Below are 19,860 nucleotides of genomic sequence, written 5' to 3'. Positions count from 1 at the left end.
CTTTCTCTCTGTTTTTTTTAATCTATATTATGTGTCTGTTTCTTTGTGTTTCCCTCTTTATCTATATCTTTCTCTCTCTATTCCACTCTATCTTTGTTTTCTTTCTTCCCTTTCTCTCTCTTGCTCTGTGTTTTCTATCTCTTTTTTGTGTCCGTTTCTTTCTATCTCTTTGTCTCTGTCTAATTTGTTTCTGTGTCTTTGTATCTTTGTCTTTCTGTTTCTTCCTTTTTTTGTTCCCTCTCCATCTCTCTTTCTCTCGCCCATCCGAGTTATTGCTTCCCACGCCGGACAAATCGGCGCAGCGCTAGAGCGCGCACCGGGTGCACGTTTGGGGAATGAAGCAGAAGAGGACGAAGAGAGCATGCACAGCTCATGATGATTATAGTTTCTTATTAAGGCGAACCGGGGATTTGCCAAGCTTAAACAGCTCTGCTGTAATAAAAGAGTAGCGCAAGGGATATTAGAACACAGGGTTATAGCGCCAGCCCTGCGTTCTCGCCTCATCTCCGATTGTTTCTTTCTGTTACTATTTTTTCCCCTCTCAAGTCATGAACTTACTGGCCTAACAAAGCTCTTCACTCCCTTCCTACATTTAATGTGATTTCTAGTTCCTCGATGAATAACATTTCTTCAAAGATTATCTTGAGGCAAGGTGGCACGCGTTAACTGTAAGCATGCATAATTGTGTATGTAGTAGAAACCCCCTAATATGTTTTTCACAGGATCGCGAAGAAAAAAAAAAGGCAGTAGTTGCAAAACCTATAACTGAAACATATGGTTAACATCTGGAAAGAGTGCTGCTAAATAATTAACCAGATGCACACAGCTTCACCTCGGCAGAAATTATCAGTTTAAAGTGTAAAGAAGTTCTTGATGGAAGTCTAGCGTTCCTTTTCACCTCTGCCAGAACCAGACACTTTCCAAACACTTAGATGGGATGGCTTTGTAGCGGTCCACGTCACCAAGTTTGTTGACGTACTTCCTCAGCACATCCAGCTTGGCGACATTTCGCGACATACCAGGCAGGAACGTTGCGGGAACGTGTGAAAAGGGCGATTCTAGTACATTAGGTATGTGTAGAGTTTTAAATGGGATGGGATGCCAGAAATGTTATTCTTTTTCTACACGGCATCCTCATTTGGAGATATTACTTTTGCCATTTCTGTGTACTATTGGCAAGGAAGAGACCAGAAACGCTGAGCTAATGGTAAACTAAGCAGTCCTGTTGCCTTAAGTTCCTCTATATCGTTTCTCGTTGGAATGTTTTGCTACACACTATTGCTTTTGTGAAGGCAATACCGTGTTTAATGAGATAGACGTGGTGTGTTTCGGCAGGAATTTCAAAATATTTCTTCACCTTTTTAGGAATGCTCGCTGCCAGCAGATAACTTTTGTGTGTAATTTGAGTGAGTTGTTGAATTTGGTTCATGAAGAAATATAGCATGACTGACTGTACAATAATGAAATATTTACATTGCACTTAGAATTACTGTAAAATACACTAATTTATTATAACGCTTCCACATGATTTAAATTTGTTCTCCGGATTCTCTGCATCAAATTATGGAGATTTGACACACTTGTAGACACTTGATCATAATGTGTGTCGCATAGGGTTATGTATAAGAAAACTTGTAAGTGACGATTGTATAAGCAGGGTTCATGTAAAAATAATGTGTTTTAGGGATCAAAATTTGTTAACTGACAAATTAGCATGCATAATGTGACAGTTGGGCATAGTGTTATGGCTTCCAGCTTGGTGTGTTCCATTACTCGCGTGTCCAGTACGTTTAGCATACAATACAGCTGTAAGTCAGGGCGACATGTTATTACATAAACATGCAATAGATCTATCAGTGGTAGTGTGTTTATGAAACGACCCTGCTCTCCATTTACCTGCTGTAGTAGCTTAGTGACTTAGGCATTGCACTGCTAAGCTCGATGACACAAATTCAATTCCTTGCCTCGGTGGACGTATTTTGATGGGGGCAAAATCTTTCTGACAGCCCTAAAGAGTAAACCTTTATATTGCCGAGTGTCTCTTAATTTAAACATTTTTCGTATTATGAAAGAGAGACAAAGAGAGAGAGAATTTGGTTATTCTTAGCATTTAAATAAATTAAAAAAAGGCAACCCCTGTGGCACTTTTTGCAAAGTACCTAGATGAGGTTTGGTGTTTGCTTTAAACTGGTATCGTAATAAAGTCTCATAAATGGCTTTGCAGTAGCTTTGGGACGAGCCCTTTTTGAAGGATTCAGTAGTTTAACTTTGTAGGCTGGCAGGGCAGGTTTCCTGTAGTGCTGATAGGCCGGGATGTCATACGAAAAGGTAGCATCTGAATGGAACGGCCTTTCCCACAGCACTGTCATCACCTGCCCAGATATATTTGCCGGAACCATCACAAGCTGTCTGTCGCATAGTTAACTTGTTATCATCATTGTATATTTTTTTCTTTTTGTTGTTGTGGCTATTCTCTATAGCCACCCCTTATGTAACACCGCTTTTTTATTTATTCATAGTACCTTGCAGGCCCATTTAAGGGCATTGAGTGAGGTGGGTAACTGGCATAAAAGCTAGCATTGAATAGAAAGGTGACAAAGCAAATGTTACACTTAGTTCAATTGAACATCCTTATACAATATTATTAAGGAATGTAATTAGATTATTTTAAAAACTTTTGAAGTTATATATGGATGCAGTGTAGTCCAGAAGTCTGTTCTAGTGTGCAGTAGCTCGTGGCAGTTAAGGTAATACAGTCAAACTGAAAGAATGAAACTGATTCTGCAATGCAGGTGAGGCCTGCAGGCTATTCTGCAGGCGCGCCCCGTGCCGGCCAATGGGGTGGGTGACTCGGCAAGTGCGGAGGGTGCGGCCCCTCCGGTTCCTGGCACTTGCCTGCCTGGTCACTTTCGTGTGGCTCCAGATGCGCCTTACGCTGCTCGGCCAAGTTTCCATCGAGGTTGGCTCACCAAGCTCCTCTGCCTCCGCCCAGCCGAACCACACGTGGGCCCTCTTCAACAGCACGCGGGAGGTTGAGATCCTGCGCGAGTATGTCGCGCAGCTCAACCAGGCGCAGGTTCGTTGCTGTTTGCTTGCTTGCATTCTTTACCTGCTGCTCGCTTAAGTGAAAATGTGGCCAGACAAATTCGGGGCTACCTTGAAGGAGTACCAATGTGTGTAACTTCAATGTTAGAGGAATATTAAAGTTCATGGTCAGACGTAACACAAAGGAAACAGGACACGGAGGAAGAAGACGCAGGGCAGATGCTGACTGTTAACTGAAGTTTATTGAAAAAAAAAAAGTTCTGCATCTTGCACTTGGCACGAACGCTGCCTCAAATCGATCAAGAAGAGCAAGCACGTGCACCCTTGTGAACAATACAAAACCAGACAAATTATACGTGAAAACAGATATAAAAATTTGACTGGTCACAGCACAAATGCTAACAGCAGTGGTAAAGCATACCAAGATTACAGGCTTCACTGAAGGTATACGTGCTAAGCCTCCAATAATTGTAGCACATTAATTGTACTGGCTCGCCTAGTACAACACGTTACTTCAGAACCCTAAAGTTTTTAAGTTCGCCTAGAAGTTTGTGGGGGTGCTGTCACCCTCTGTAAAGTCGTTTTCGCCTCTTGGCGCACGTGCGTCTGGCTGATTAGTTGTAGTTAGCTTAAACAGCCGCCGGGCGCAAGGTGGCGTGGTGCTCGCGCGGTGTAAGGTTAGTGTGGTGGTGCCATCAGCGCTGCCTGGTGGAAGCGAGGTTACACGGGTACTTGAGGAAGAGCTCTTTCTCTCTTTTGTGGCTTGGCGGGGTTGGCGACGAACGGCTCTCGGGGAGGTTCGTTGGTGCGATCCCGCGGCTCGGGCTCACAGACTCTTGTGTCGAGTCGGACGTCGGCGACGCCGCATTTGCGGTACATTGCATGTGTTACGTTGTGTTGTGTGTGTTATGTTGTTTGTCTTTTTTTGCATTGTATTTGGTTATTTGGCATGGTACTAGTTATGGCATTAGATTTGGCTGGTGAGCTCGCTGTTGTAAAAGCAGTTAAGAAATGTTCACGTGTTCGTTTGCTCGACGGTGTCTACTGTGTTCGTGTGTTTCATGAGTGCGGCTCTTTCAAGACCCTACAAGTGCCACCTTCAGTGCTATTGAAGTAAAATGAAACGTAAGAACCGTCATTTTAAACTATATTCAAGACAGAAATATACACTGGAACATCAGTCAATTTTGAATGAAAGGTTCGTTAGAAAGCAGCTGTGGGCACTGACACAAAAATTTTTACCCTGTTTTCTGTGTTGCGACAAGTACCCAGTTAACGAACCATTTATCACCGCTGGAAACCTCGTTAGCCTGAGTGCGTGCCTGTTAATTATCTGGAGACGTTTTTATGGCACCCCGCCACACTGTTGGTTTCAGAGAGCGTTGAGAGAGGTGGGACCAGGATGTTTTTTTCCCTGTAAACACATCTGGCCATATGAGCACAAAAAGTAGTGACAAATGCAGTGTACGCGACATTGCATGCAGTTGAGCACTGTGTTGATGACTGTGAGGAGATTGGCAGCCAATTGAAATGCGTCACATATGAGTTGCTTGTTGTTTACATTAAAACCAAATTGATGTTGATGTCACAAGGTGCTTCGTTACGTGCTCAGTTGCATGGAATACACTTTTAACTTGATTTTAAACATGTTCTAGGCTATTTAATTTGCTGATATTTTGTAGATGACGCCCGCGTTTGCACACGAATCTATCTCACAAGTTATCTTGCCTTGAAATTTCATGTCGGTACTCGTGAGCAGCGGGAGGCCTCTAGATGCATCACTGTTGGTTGCCCACTGTTGGCTGCTGTTGGGTATCCATTCTTATAACAATGTAATAAAACAATACGCACTTACTACTGTGCCTCTGCATCATTCCTTGAGAATTTAATTCAGTTAACTTTAACCTCTGTATAACGAGCATGTTGCCACGTTGTCCAGATGCGTCCTAGTATCCTGGCATGCATCAAGTGTCTTTGTTGTTTGTACTCTATACAGGTTGTTTCAAGAAATGTGTCCGATAATCCTCAAAAATAAGGAAAATGAGATATTTTCACGATGCCTTCATAATTACTATTTTCAGTGGCGGCAAGCATCTTAAGATGAGTAGAGGCATCAATTACAATAGTAATTAAGGAAATTAAATTATATAACTTTAATTAGTGGAGACAGGCGATCAAGTCAAATGGGAAAATTGCAGGCCTTCCTGCAAAGAGCCTGTTGCCGCTTTCAGGTTTCGCAGGTTTCGCTTACAATAATAGCGAATAATGACATCTTACCAATTTTGCAGGCAAAACAGAAACCGAAACTCGGAAAAGTGCGGCTGTCATACTCTTCCGAGACTTACAGAATGAGCGAGCATTGTTGTAGCGATCATCAATCGACTTACTTCTTGGTTGCGTGGGTTTCGTTTGTGAACAGACGCAGAACTAGCACCACGGCCATCGCCGTCGTGAACAGTGACGTCATTCTGATCGTCTGCTAGTTGTGCTCATCGGAGCTTCAGCTGAGCTTTCGCCGGTGAATTTGGTTGAGTTTCATTGCTCCGCAGCAATTACCAGAAGCCGGTTTTCCAAAATCTCAAGGCGGCGATGGCCTCTTTGCAGAAAGGACAACAGTTCTCCTATTTCACTCAACTGACTGTCTCCGCCAATTAAAAAGTTAATTTATTTGATTTAATCATTGCCATAATAGCTGTGTCTAGTCACCTTAAGATGTCTCGCAACACAAAAAAAGTTATTATGAAGGCTGTGAGCATATTCCATTTCCTTTATTTTTGGTAATTTTTGGACAGGTTTCTTGAAACACCCTGTACATCGGTGGTCCCAAACACGTGGCCCGCAAACGTCTTGCTAGCGGCCTAGCTTACACTTCACTATTTTGGTCCCATTTTTAAAAATTTTCTTAATAAGTATGTTCACAAGTTACACAGACATGACTGAAGGAAAGAAGATTACTTTTAAGGGCTCGCTTTTTTAGTTAGACACACTATTAATGAGAACTAACAGACATTAATGCCAAGGAAATATAGGAGATGTTCTATGTAATAATTGGGATATAAATGTGAAGAAAGGAAAGTGGACGAAAAGATAACTTGTCGCCGGCAGTGACCGAGTTATCTTTTCATCCACATTACTTTCTTCACATTTATATCCCAATTATTACATAGAACATCCCCTATGCTTTCCTTGGCATTATTGTCTGTTAGTTCTCATTAATATTGTGTGTAACATACATGACTAAGCAGTCTTTTTGTGAAGCACCCCATCCGGTCACCATATATTGAAACATAATCGTGGAACAAAAACAGTGAACTTCAGAATCTTTGTCAAGATTTATGTTATTCTGGAAATCAGTATTGATATGTTTCTCTAATACTGTCCTCACACAAATGCCCATCAGAAATGGCTCACATATGAGATATGGGGAGGCTTTCTTCCAAATGGTAATGTTAGCTGACATATTGTTTAACCTCCAACCCCCCCGCTTCAATCTTCACTGTCCTGGCCTTTGTGTAATACTAAATTTCATGACAGAATACTAAAATTCGGACTGCTAGATGTCAGGGGAGCATGAGACCCCTACTATATTGTAGTGGATGAAGTCGTGCGCGTGGAACATACTGACGAAGTGACTGGAGCGTGAAGGGGAGGCTAGAGAAAGATGGAACTGTTTGGTTTGTGTTCGCCTGAGTTCTTCTGGGGATATGCTCTTGTACGTTACATTTGGTGGCAGCGGTTGGATTCGAACCCATGCCCCCAAGGAGTCTGGTGTTTGAAACCAGATATATTATCATGAGTGCAATAAAGCATTCCTGTAAGAGCCAATGCTTGTGTTGTCTGTATCCCTGTACAGTCTTTGTTGTGCACTGTTATTGCAATGGTGTTATTGTCCAGCTTGCCCAGCTTTCTGTGTTAATCCGAATCACTTGCATTCACTCGAACAGATGATCCACAACCTGGAGCTGTTTGGGCCGCTGCAGCCGGACGACCCCGTGATAGTGATTCAGGTGCACAACCGGTGGCACTACCTGGTCGCACTCATTGATTCACTCCGCACTGCACGCGACATCAACCGCACCCTAGTCATCTTCAGTCACGACGAGTACAGCCCCATTGTCGAGAGCCTGCCATACAAAGTCGACTTCTGCAAGGTATGTCGAAGGGACACTAAAGAGAAAAAATAGTTTTCTTGTATGACGTCATAGGCAGTGGCCTAGCAGGGGGGGGGGTCCACACTGGACATGTGCCCCCCCCCCCCTGAAATTTTTTTTTCTGCCATGTGTTGCAGAGCATGAAATGACACTCGACCACACTTACCTGCCCGGGCCCCACATCAGATCAAAGGCATGCCCCCCCCCCCCTACCCTCCCCTCCGAAAAAAATTTCTGCCTACCGCCACTGGTCATACTGGTCACACTGGTTGGGGCGGTGCCTACAGGGACCTAAGTCGTTTCTAATCGGTAAAAATGTCCTCTGCGGGGCTCATAGACTTAGCACATCAAGTTTCAGGAAATTTTGTTGGGCCATTGTTGCCAAAGCATGCACTTTGAAATCCGTGACGTCATACGCAGAGATTTCAGCGCGAAATTTAAAAACGAGACTTTAACCTTTATTTTCTACTCTATTATTAAAGCTATGATGGTGAAAGTAATGACATTAGAGTTTTCAGAGTACAATTTATCTATCTAAACCAATTCATTGTTTTACTTGAGTGCCCCTTTAAACTTGTTTATTTATGACATGCTGCATGGATAACAAGGAGCGGTAGCTGACATTCGAGCTGACATTAAAGAGACTTTAAAGGCAAATAACATTTTATGTCAGAGTGACAGGTCAATTCTTGAGAACATCTGAAACAACAATATTATATGCAGCAGCACTTTAGTAATTGAAAAATTAAGGGGAGACGCGGGCCTTTTTTTTATTTCTTTTATTAGCTGGGTGAACTGAACGAAATTTAACAAATTTATCCCATTTTTTCTGCAGATTCCAAATCTCTAATAAGATTTTTGGTAGCTGTATTAGTACAAAAGATGTGCAGTCTCTAAAAGCATATTTCTTACGGGAATTTTTGACAACTTTGCTTTGTCAAACACAGAAATAAAGTGTGTGGCAAGGCTGCCAGAGAGCTGGTTTAGCCGGTGATGCTAACCCGATTGTCTTCAACAAACTTTTAATGCAAAATAAATAGACTTAAATGTGAGTGAAATTTTTTTGCTGCATACTATTTCTGATAATCGAGAATTATAACTTGGTGAACAACATTATAAGAAAATAAATAGCATCACCGGCTAGACCAGCTTCCTGGCAATCTTGCCTCATACTTTGTTTTTGTGTTTGACAAAGCAAAGTTGCCAAAAATCCCCGTAAGAAATATGCTTAAATATGTGTTAGAAATTGCATATCTTTTGTTCTAATGCAGCTATTAAAAATCTACTTAGAGATTTTGAATCTGCAGAAAAAGCTGAATAAGTGTATTAAATTTCATGCCATTCACCCAACTTTTAAAAAAACATTTTTTATGACCCACGTCTCCCCTTAAGGTAAATGCAGGTCATGACTTGCACCACCAGGGGGACACTCTGGAATACGAGCTGGATGATGTCGTATGGCCTCAATACAATTAATCACAAGTACTCAAGCTACCCAGGACAGAAAGGAAAATTTTAGTGCATTGCAAGATGGAATAAAATGAAATCTTTACATTGCAGTCTGATTCAAGCAAAAGAGAACTTGACATTACCCTTGATAATGACGCATGTTTCGTTTTCGCCAGGCTGTGCTCCACTAAAGTCCCTTGCTTCAATGCGCTGTCTGTCGGGCAGTGTGGGCATGCGAATGCTATGTCCGAAGGCTGTCCTTGGAGGTGGCGTTTGAATTGCGCTAACGGTATGCGGACAACTAAAACGTGATTTTCTTTCAAACTAAGCATCCCCTTGGCACGAAACAAGCACTACAAAGTTTCTTCAACAATCCATGTCGACTTAATATTTGCCTTTTGTGTCCCCTTAAAGAGAAAAAGTGGACCTGGGCAGGTCACGTAATGCGAAGCAGTGATGCGCAGCTCGAGCGTTGGAATGGATACCAAGAGATAGGAAGCCTAGCCGAGGATGGCAGTGAGCTGATTAGATGGAGCGACAGAATTAAGGAATTCGCAGGAATAAAATGGTATCGGCTTGCACAAGATGGGATAAATTTGAGGTAATTAGGAGAGGCCTTTGGCCTACAGTGGACGTACGATAGGCTGACAATGATGATGACAATGACATTCTGAAGGCTTTGCAAAAACATGGACAGTACAAAGCACAAGTTGCAGTCTTTCATTATAATACAGTTACTGACAATATGTCTTATCTTTATTGGATGGATGTGAGGTGTTGTGTGTACTTTGGCACATTAGAATAAATCTACATAAATGCTGGAACACTGCTCGGCTGAATATAAAGTGCGATACCCACAACCACACTAAAGAAAAAAGATGGATCGCAGGCAAGGTGTGTTTGGCACCACACCTTACTAAGTATGCTGTCTCACTTTGTTGTACAGATGATGCAGATCTTCCTGCCCCATTCCATCCAGCTGTACCCAAACCAATTTCCCGGCCAAGACCAGAACGACTGTCCCCGAAACATCAAGAAGGAAGAGTAAGTTCCCTGCTCCATTGCAAACTGCGAGCTTGCGTCATTCAGAAACTGTAAACCGGCCTGGTCTGCGTAGTGGTGCCCTGCGTTGTTGCACTTGTAAGCATACTGTGCATTTCATGGGCAGCTGGTTTCATTATTGCTTGTGTTATTTTCTGTGTCAGGTCTCTCATTTTGTTCTACATTGATGAGATTTTGCCCTTGGATCTCACTTTTTCTAGGGTCACGGGTGTCGTCAGGTTTTTCCTCCAGCTACACTGAAAGAGGGGCTCTCATGAAGGACCTAGCTATGCTGTCAGCTTTCTGATAACTGCAGTTCAAGAATAGATGGGGGTTGCGGGCTGGTTAATATTTCTTTGGAGCAACCGATTCGAAAAAAGGCAGGAGAAGTTAACCAGAATAATCATCCTGTTCACTACTTTGCAAAGGGGGTTTCAAAAGATAAGGAGTACTAGTAGTACTCTGGACATTGTCAAATTTCGCCATGTTGTCAAAATTTGTAACGGTGACAGTTTCAAGCAGTCGTTCCTTTTCGTTTTTTTATAGTTTGCTCCATTGAAGGTGGATTTTTGAAGAGAGAGACAGTTTTTTGTTTACGGTACTTTTTTGATCGGGTTTGTTTATATGTTCGTGTTTGAGTTCCCTGTCATCAGTGAGAGTTGGCATTTGTCTAATTTCTTGTTTTTTTGTGTTTGATTAGTTTGAGCGGTTCCATTATGACGTTAGCTTTCCTTGCATATTTTCAGTGTTAGTGGGAGCTTGTATCTGTTTATCAAATATTTATGTAATTTCAAAACAGTTTTATGTACTTATAAACTTTGGTTATCAATGTCTTGTATTAGTGTAATATTCCTTTCTGTGTATTTAACTTACATAGCCATTTATTTTGGTGGTTTGGTTGACTTCATATTTCACAGCCCACTTCGCAATTTGTATCATGTATAATCGTGTACAGAGGGTCCCGGCACAGTCCCATGACCTTGGGACTGACGTCTACATATTTTTATTGCGATAGCAATTATATGGACAGTCTCGGCTGGAAAATGTCCGTCCCCGTCGCCGTCATTCACTGTATATGTATAAGTATGTACTATATATATATATAGAAAAGCCACAAAGAAAAATAATTAAGAAATTCTTTCCGACGCGCAGAATCGAATGGGCGACCTCTCGCTTTGCAGCCCGCCGCGTTAGACGTTAGGCCACGACAGCACCGTCTCTCAGCCTGCTGACGGTGAGCTATTTATATACACCATGTAATTCAGCATGCTTTCTTAGTGGCCACATAGATGGTGCGACATGCGCGCGTGTGGCGCGCTTTAAAGATCGTCGCCCCGCCCCTGCGAACGCCATTGCTGTTCGCTCTACAGGGCGTCGTCGCTTTCGTGCGCTTATCTCGAGGAAAGAAGGGGCGGCCGGTGGGGTGCTTCGGTTCGCTCGCTGCAGCGGCCGTGTTTGCGAAAGGAGCGCGCTGTTGAAACAGAAATAAGTAACAACTGTGACAATTAGTTCGCACTCGTCTTGTGTGTACCTGTTCGTTTGTTTCGTGCGTCCTGCTTTATGTTTGAGCAGTGCACTTCAAGCGTCGAGTTGTGACGCATTAGTTCGCGCTCGTCCTGTGTGCGTTCTTTTCGTGCGTCCTTTGGGCTCGAGCGATGCGCTGGCAATTTCGAGCTGCTTTCCGTTCTTCGCATTACATTACAATTTATTGCTATCGCAATCATTGCTTCGCCGTTGCGGCGAAACTGTGTTTGTTGTCACTCGTGCTTTGCAAAATACATGTGTGATTGATTGATTGAGTGATTGATGTTCTGTTTTTTACTGCAGCGCGATCAAACTAGGATGCAACAATGCCTTGCATCCGGACAGTTTCGGCCACTACCGAGAAGCCAAGTTTTCCCAGACGAAGCATCATTGGTGGTGGAAGGTGCGGACACAGCAGCACACCCACAAACCCTTCCTTTATTTGGTGGCTAAAGCCTTATATGGCTCACGTGTAAAAAAAATCTGGCGTCTGGCTCTGTCAACACAAATGGTACCAGAAGTCACATGCGTTGTAGTATACCCACATTCCTCGGGGGATAATTAAAGTTAATTAATGTTAAATGAAATGGGATTTAAAGTGAATTAAAGCCAGTGTATGCCAAGTTAGAAGTGACCATTATATGTGCATAAGGTGAATCAAATGTGAGAGCATAGGCTTTTGCCCGTGCTGTCCTTAAAGTTTGCAAAAGGGGTTGTCAGTTTTTTAGTTTTGTTATCTCCTGCTTACTTTCAAGGCCTGTAAGGTAAGTATGTCTAGAAAGAAATGGAAAAAAGGGAAAGAATAGTGCGATTAGTTGCTGCAGAAAGTGAAGATCATCCAAGATACAAATGATGGAAAATGGTAGGTGGTTTCAGATGACACCTGTGTGGTGTCAAAACACAGCCATGATACCAGTTGTGGGCATGTTACCAACAAAAAGTAACTGTTACAGTTAGCCTTATCTGGACAGAAAAGTAACCCTGTTACAGTTACAAGCTTACACAAAGTAGCTTGTTACAGTTGCTGGCGGACCAAGTAATGTTATTTTTTCATTTCTCTAAAGACAGTAATTAAGATGTCACGATCACAAATATGTTTTTCGGGTTCAATTTCCATTCAAGGCAAAGAGATATCGTCGCCTTATGTGCGATAAATATGTGTATCAGCATTACCCTCCTCTGTTTTTGTTTCATTTTTACTCCCATCCATACAATGTCATTATTTGTTCAACTCAAACGTCTCTTTTTCAGATGAACCGTGTAATGGATGGCCTGAATGTCACAAAAGATCACGCTGGACCGTTCATTCTTTTGGAGGAGGACCACTACACGGCTCCCGATTTCCTGCACGTACTGCAACTTATGAAAGCTGAACAGCAAACCGGGTGGGCACTTTGCGGTGCTTACTCCTAGCTGCCTCATTTATGTGACCGCATAATAGTTAAGCATATAACCTGCTAGTATTGAATGCAGTTTAGCATCAACAAAATTTGGGACAAGCTGTTCCCCTTTTTTTCATGGCCTTGTAATGTGCATGTTCTCAATCAATCAATCAATCAATCAATCAATCAATCAATCAATCAATCAATCAATCAATCAATCAATCAATCAATCAATCAATCAATCAATCAATCAATCAATCAATCAATCAATCAATCAATCAATCAATTTTTAATTAATGTTGCCCTACAAGGGCTTACCGCTAGAGTTGGGTGAAAACGAACATAGCGAGATGCATACACAGTGTTGGCGTCTGTAGCTGTTATGAATTCCCGCATTGGAAAAGACTTGAAATCACTAGGCAATATATTCTGACATTTTATTGCATGATGGAATATTCCTTGTTCAAACCTTCCACTTCTGTTGTCAGTAGGCACAGCGGTTAGAGGGTGAAATTTTGCAAACTTAAAGGGGCCCTCCAACACTATTCAACCCCCCGTTTTTTACTTGCGGGTTGCGTAGACTGATGGCTGGGGATAATTTTAGCATAGGTCTAAGCACCGATATCAAATTATTTAGTATTTTAATCACGCGTTGAAGTCGCTACATCGCTGCTGACCGCATCAGCACGTAGTGGCGCTTGCCAGAACTATTGCGGGCGGAAATGACGAAGATGAGCGCTGGCCTATGATTGGATAAATGTAACGTTAGAAGTAATAACGGCGTTGCATTAAAGTTGAGATTACTATTTTGTTTCGTTTTTCTTTTCTGTGCTTTTTCAATGAACTCCAAATAGCCGCCGTCGCAACAAAAAGTATCACTACAACCACAAAGTACGACAGAGGCGCTGGTTGCCATTTCGCCTCTGTTTTTTTTTCTTTTTTTTTGCCTGCGCCGGTCGGATGTCCATATGAAATGCTTGTCCCTCTTCGTTCTTTTTGCGTCTGTACGTTTGCGAGCTGCCTCTTTGCGCATGTGCGGTAGGCTCACGATTGTTTGTAATTCGTCGGGCTGCTCACCGAACAACCCGCGTAGGGGCGACTGTGTTTAACTGCCCATGCCGCTCCACAAATTCCCTTCTCGGAATAAGAGGAGGGAATGACATGGAATGGCGTTGTAAGGAGCAGCAGACAAAGCCTCGCCAGCCTCGCTTCGAAGCAGTAGCGCCCGTTCAAGGTCTGACAAGTCAGGTTTCAGGAACCACATTTGTTACTATGGCAACGACGTCAACAATACGTTGGAAAAGAAAAGCAACAATGGTGTGCGAGCTTCCCCTACGTAAGAGCTTTCAGCCCATTTCATTGGAGCGCCATCCGACGTCACAGCAGAGTGAAATGTGGTCACGTGACCCCGCGAAAATCGAGTTGAGGGTAGGCATTTTTTTTCTTGTATTTTGAATTTTCTAAATTGAATAACTTCGTACTGCGTGCCACCATCGCTGCCGTTCTTGCTGCACTAGTTCTTCCGTACTTCAGTCTACGCAATCCACGAGTAAAAAGTGGGGGGTTGAAGAGTGTTAGAGGGCCCCTTTAATATAGGTAATATAATGATGAGTAGCGTTAAATGTTAACTGCAGTGTAAAAAAATAAAGCATTCAACCTGACGATGTGTCTGAAGAGTAGTAATATATTTAAATATGACAAGTCAGTAATGAACAAATAAATATTAAAGTTAAAACTTGATTAGTAATTAGTTTGTTCAACCATCCACTGCTGAAACTTCCGTTCGTCAAATGCATTTTTAAAATTTTTTTTATGTGTCATACTTCCTTAACTTTTCATTCTTCGAAACTTTTGTACCTGTTATATTTTTGTATGGCATGTTGTGTTCCTACCATTTCGAAACTGTGTTTATTAGTATGGAAGAACTGGAAATTCATGTTTGTGACGTGGCAGTATGGCTTTAATGAGGTCGTTATATACTTGTATACTTCATTCGTACCACATTTTGTTATTTTTCAGTCACAAACAGTGTTCCATGTTGGTCCTAGGAAGTTACGCAAAGTCCTTCAACTATCACATTACGGGAAACCAGGTGCGTGTTGCGTGGACAAGAATTTCGTGCCATCTTCTCTCTTATTTTCGGTTTACCGTAATTCCTTTTAACGTTGAAATTGTCACCTTCACATTCATGATTCTGTGAACTTTTAAGCCTAGAAAGTACGTAATGCGTATATGGCTTCTACAGTTGAGTGGCATAATGTAAACTGCTTGTGAATACGGATTTTTCTTGAATGAACTGTTACCTTAGTAATGCTTCTGTTTGGGCTAGTTGATGTATGCTTGGAACATAATGCATGGCTGTGCTAAAAAACACTGGCAAGGAAGATATGTACACGCAGGAGATGGACAAGGAAGAGATTGCGCCCGTCCTGTGTACATCCGTTCCTTGTCCGTGTTCTTTAGCGCAGCCATGCAATATGTTACCTTGGGTTTCCTAAGATAGAATGAGGTAATGAAGACATTACTGCTGCTTAATGTGCAAGAATGCACAAATACTAGAAGCACAATTTTTATGCCGCCTATAGTCTGAAACAGCCTCACAAGGTCTATGAATATACATTATAGAATTGGCTTCTCGTACAGCAGCAATTGAAGGTTTCTCTGAAATATGTCTTGTCGTGCAGTTCTTTTTCTGACTGCATTTCAGTTCTGGAACTGTATTTGCCAGCTTAAATTTTATGTAAAGCAGTGCTGTGTGAATATCTTTTTCTTTGTACTGTATTTATTTTTTCTACTGCATTTGTCTGTGTTTTCCTGTTGCGCTTGGGGTGAAAAAAAACTTCGAGAACTGTTTTAACCACACCGCTATGAACTGCCAAGCAAAATCTTGATTTATTCCGGTTAATTAGACTGATTTCAAAGGTGTTGTAATGTGTAACTCATTCATGCGTCCCAAATGTGGAGTGAGTTGGTGTCTCTGAAATTAAATATGGAGAGAATCGTGTTGAAGCTTGCAGTATTTTCTAGCTGATAGTCATGTTGTAGAGCGTTTTGCTTTCAACGCCAAGTTAAATTGGTCACGTATGTTTAAACTTCCGGCTTCAGCTGCTCTACTATTTTTATCTTTTATAATTTCCCACTAGGTCGAGATTCTCCAGTGGTCTTCCAGCAAGCACAACATGGGAATGGTCCTCTACAGAGACCTATGGGTCACAATCCGCGACAACTGTTCAAATGTGAGGATTTTGATAAGCTTTGCCTTGTCTTTAATTGGCAAATGTGTGGTGTTCTTGGGCTGATTTAGAGATTTGTAGTAAGTTTTTCTGGTATTTGCACATAGTGAGCATTTAGCGGTCTAGGAACTGAGGTAATTATATATTAGTTATTGAATTAGTAATAAATAGTAGTAATTTGTGTGTGAAAATCCAAAGCCCCAAAGGAGGTCATTTTTTTTTAGGAAATGTATTTAGTAGGGGTGTGCGAATAGCGAAATTTCATCTCGAATTGAATAGTGCCGAATAGTGGCCAAAAAAATCAAATATTGAATCGAATATCGAATAGTACGTATATTTACACGAGCTTGTACCGCCAGTTACAACAAGACAAAGGAAAAATCAGGGACGCTACGGCTTGGTAGTAGCTTTATTACGTGCTTGTTCGGAAGGGTATTTTTCTTCTGCTTTTATGAGCGCGCAGGCATGTTGATAGAAGATCCGTCACACCAGTTAGCAGGGGCCCTCCTAACGGCTAAAAGAAGGGACGTTAGCTAGTTTTTTTTCCCCTATGGTCGCGGAATACAGCTTCAAATGTGCTTCATCTATTTTCGCGCGATTGTGCTTTATCTCCATGCGTAGTCGGGGCGCAACAATCTGTCAGGCACCCGTTCACAGCAGCGTTTTAACTACGCGCCGGAACGATGGGAGTTTTTGAATGAGTGGTGCGGTGCGGCAGTGACGACTGCACAGCGTGCACAAATTTTCATATGTGAATCCAATCACCGAGGGTTTCGCACGCTGAAGTCGGGATGTATTACGGCGCCTGGGGCATACGCAAACGAATTAGGCAAGAAAAGTCCGTGCCTTCGTTTCAGAGGCGAAATTGTGAAGAGCTTGACAGTTTTTTCATGTTTTTTTTACGTGTGGAAATTACATAATTGCCTTTAAAATAAACATGCGCTCGCTTTTGTACCAGGATATTGGTGAAAGTTTTAACGAAAGGCCTACTGTACCGATGTTAGTGTTAGTTTTAGTCACCCCATTCTAGCCAATTTGCATCATTGGCCTTTGCTGCGTTTTCGATATTCGTCCTGTCGAATTATTCGATACTTCAAATACTAGCTATTAGAAAGTCGAATCGAATTATTCGGTTACGTATTATTTGATTCGAATCCGAAACTTGAATATTCGCACGCCCCTAGTATTTAGGATCCTTTTAAGTATTACAAATGGAGTATTCTAAATAAACATGGATGCATTTGTGCATAAATCAATTTTGTTAAATATGTGGTGCGTCTGCTCCAGCTTGGGAGATCTAAATATTTGCATTCGAAAATGTGCCACTGGTAACTGCTCCAAAAGGTTGGTATGCTGCTCCAAAGTGAGGTTTTAGCTTCTCCAAAAACTGCGCCAAAATGGCTTTGGTCAATTGAATCACCACTAAGTTGTTGGGCCGCTAAGGTATTGGACTGCTAAGATTAAGGACGTAGGTTTGATTCTCTGAGATGGAAGTGACATTTTGATGGGGGCAAAACGCAAAAGCGTACATGTGCTGAGATATGGGTGCAGATTAAAGAACCCAAGGTGGTCAAAATTAATCCTGAGTCTCCCGCTACATCAGGCCTGATTTCAGCGCTCCTGATTTCAGCGCGTAAAACCTCGGAATTAGATTTTCTTTTTGTGCTCGTCTGTGTGCTGTAGTTCTCGTGATGCTCCTAACAATCCATACCTTGGGGTGGTGAATGCAAGAGTTCGTGTACCAGGGCATTGGAAAATTTGGCATGCCCTAGGAAGCTTTTTTAAACAGCATGTAATCGTCATGGTTGTTGCAGACAATTTAGCTTGTGTACTTTTGGTGAATGCTGCGTAATTAGTTCCTTATGGAACATTGGTAAGCCTTGGGCTATGCAGCATGCTGCAGTGTGGGACTTTCCGTTAATTTTGACTACCTTGAAACTGTAGTGCTTATCAAGATACCGGTTCTTATATGTTTGTTTGTGACTTATCTCAGTTGGGATGCTGCTGGCATGGTTAGGAATCTGTCTCATGATTGCACGCTGCACAGAAGAAAAACGTAGCTGTAAGGTTTTGGTAAACTGAAGTCCTGCTATATAATGCTCAGAAGGCAGTTAAGCTTTCATGCTGTACAGTGTACTCTTGTTGCACCATGCAGATGTTCTGCCACTTTGATGACTACAACTGGGACTGGTCGCTGTACCGGGTCAGCACGATGTGCCTCTCGGCGCCCATCCAGGCCATGGTGGTCAAGTCGACCCGCGTCTTTCATACTGGCGAGTGGTGGGTGCTTTTTCACTTGCCCTTCTCATCTTCTCGTGCCAACACTGGCCGGTATCGGCCGCATTCCGGGACTAAGTTGGAATTGGATCTGACCTCGTTCTGCGGTCTGGGGTTGCAGTGTTTCAGATTTTGTATGTTTTTGAACAACACGTTTGACACACAGTAACTCACCTTTGTAAGTTAGATCCCTGTATGTGTTGCTGTGCTCTTGGGGTGGTCATTTCAAAATTGTGTAGTAATTGCAACTAGTGCAAACTAGACTGGCCACCTGTTGACTGTCTTGAGGAATGCACACAGGTTGGGGTGTAGCATAGCTTATGGTAGTTCTTAGTGCATTGAATACAGTTGACATAATGCAGGCTCCTGAGGAATCTGCTCACACAGAATGCTTCTGAAGTTATCCCTGCAGGAGGGGTTTTCAAATGTCACTGTACTTTCACAAGCTGGGCGTTTTCTGAATCTCTGAGAAGTGCCGGAGAGACCCTTACATATTTAGACAAGTTGATATTCACTGATAGCGTGGGCACTGACATTTTTTTTGTCTTATTGTGGAGCTGCCTTGTCTTCCTGTGCTGTCGTCATAGTAGTAGTAGCAGCAGTAGCAGTAGTGTATGTCACAGAAGTCACGTGACCAGTGAGGGGAGTGAATAAAGAAATAAATAAAATGATGCGGTGATGGTGATGCTTGAAATGATGATGATGAGCTTCGCTGTCCGACGGTTTTCACAGCGTGGAACTGGCTGAAATCTTTTTTTTTTCTTTTTCCTTTGCATTCCGCCTTCGTGCTTGTTGCAGTGGCGTGCACCACCGGAGTAAGAACTGCTCGAGTCAGAAGATGGTGCAACAGGCGAGAAACGTGATTGGCTCCGCCCACTCATACTTGTTTCCCAAGAGCATTCAGGTGAGCGTTGCTTTTCTTGCACGTCTGAATAAAATCAAATAACATCCTGGACTGCGTTGAGAATGAGCTATTCATTTTAGAGAGCTCTGCACACACACCACATGCTGCCTCCTAGTATTTAGTTGCATACTGCCAACACCTGGCCTACGGCATTTACCTGCATACAGGTTTTGATTTTACTTGTAGCAACTGGTTAATGACGACTGATGCTGTGTAGTGTTGGCTCATTGATGGTTAGTGTCTGATGATGTTTGCTAATGATGGCTAATGTCTGCTAGTGTAGCTGTATGTTAAGGTAAATGATGGAAGTCAATCCAAGTGGTCCTTACGCACTCTCCGACAATCCTCCAGTAGGGAGTTTCTGCTTCAATTTTCCTTGTGGTAGCAATTATATGGACACTCATGGCAGATTTTAGCTGTCGCTGTCGCCGTCATGTTTTGTATAAAGTCCAAATTAATAACATCGCTCCCTGCTTCATATGTTCTAAATAAAAGTAAAATAAAAGTAAAAGCGCGCGAGTGAACGCTGGGAACAAACGCAGCTGAAGTAGAGATGAAATCAGCCGGCCATCTCCATCGCACGAAGGGCCCCGCCTGCGAGGCCTGTTATGATGGCTCCTAAAGCAGAGAGGAAATGCCCCACCCGTCTTTCATCAGGCAAAGGAGCATGAAGGGGAGGGGAGGGCGGGGGCGCGTCGCTCGAGCATCAACTATCAACTTTGATCAAAAGGACGTTGTCATGAATGCTGCCGTGCACTCTATCTCAACAGACATTAGTAGATGGCTTGTATACCTTTGTGCATGCTGTGCCCTCACTGCTTACTTCGCGCTGAGATGGCTGACTGTACGTAAAC

At 42.5% G+C, this 19,860-nt stretch overlaps 1 protein-coding gene across 2 annotated transcripts in view; it reads left to right on the top strand.

Moving 5' to 3' along the window:
- The window catches only part of LOC119373655 (alpha-1,6-mannosyl-glycoprotein 2-beta-N-acetylglucosaminyltransferase), a 31,005-nt gene that overhangs the window by 3,530 nt on the left and 7,615 nt on the right, over positions 1–19,860 (top strand). For both annotated transcript variants that reach the window (XM_037643713.2, XM_037643716.2), the window contains exons 2-10: positions 2,793–3,076; positions 6,990–7,196; positions 9,592–9,689; positions 11,514–11,613; positions 12,462–12,595; positions 14,612–14,684; positions 15,736–15,828; positions 17,981–18,105; positions 18,901–19,006. In XM_037643713.2, coding sequence (XP_037499641.1) covers positions 2,793–3,076; positions 6,990–7,196; positions 9,592–9,689; positions 11,514–11,613; positions 12,462–12,595; positions 14,612–14,684; positions 15,736–15,828; positions 17,981–18,105; positions 18,901–19,006 — 1,220 coding nt within the window. The remainder of the gene's footprint in view (positions 1–2,792; positions 3,077–6,989; positions 7,197–9,591; positions 9,690–11,513; positions 11,614–12,461; positions 12,596–14,611; positions 14,685–15,735; positions 15,829–17,980; positions 18,106–18,900; positions 19,007–19,860) is intronic.

This window comes from Rhipicephalus sanguineus, chromosome 11 (genome assembly GCF_013339695.2).
Source record: "Rhipicephalus sanguineus isolate Rsan-2018 chromosome 11, BIME_Rsan_1.4, whole genome shotgun sequence".
Taxonomy (NCBI): domain Eukaryota; kingdom Metazoa; phylum Arthropoda; class Arachnida; order Ixodida; family Ixodidae; genus Rhipicephalus; species Rhipicephalus sanguineus.
The sequence above is the reverse complement of the archived record's forward strand: the minus strand, read 5'-3'. Positions and strand labels throughout refer to the sequence as shown.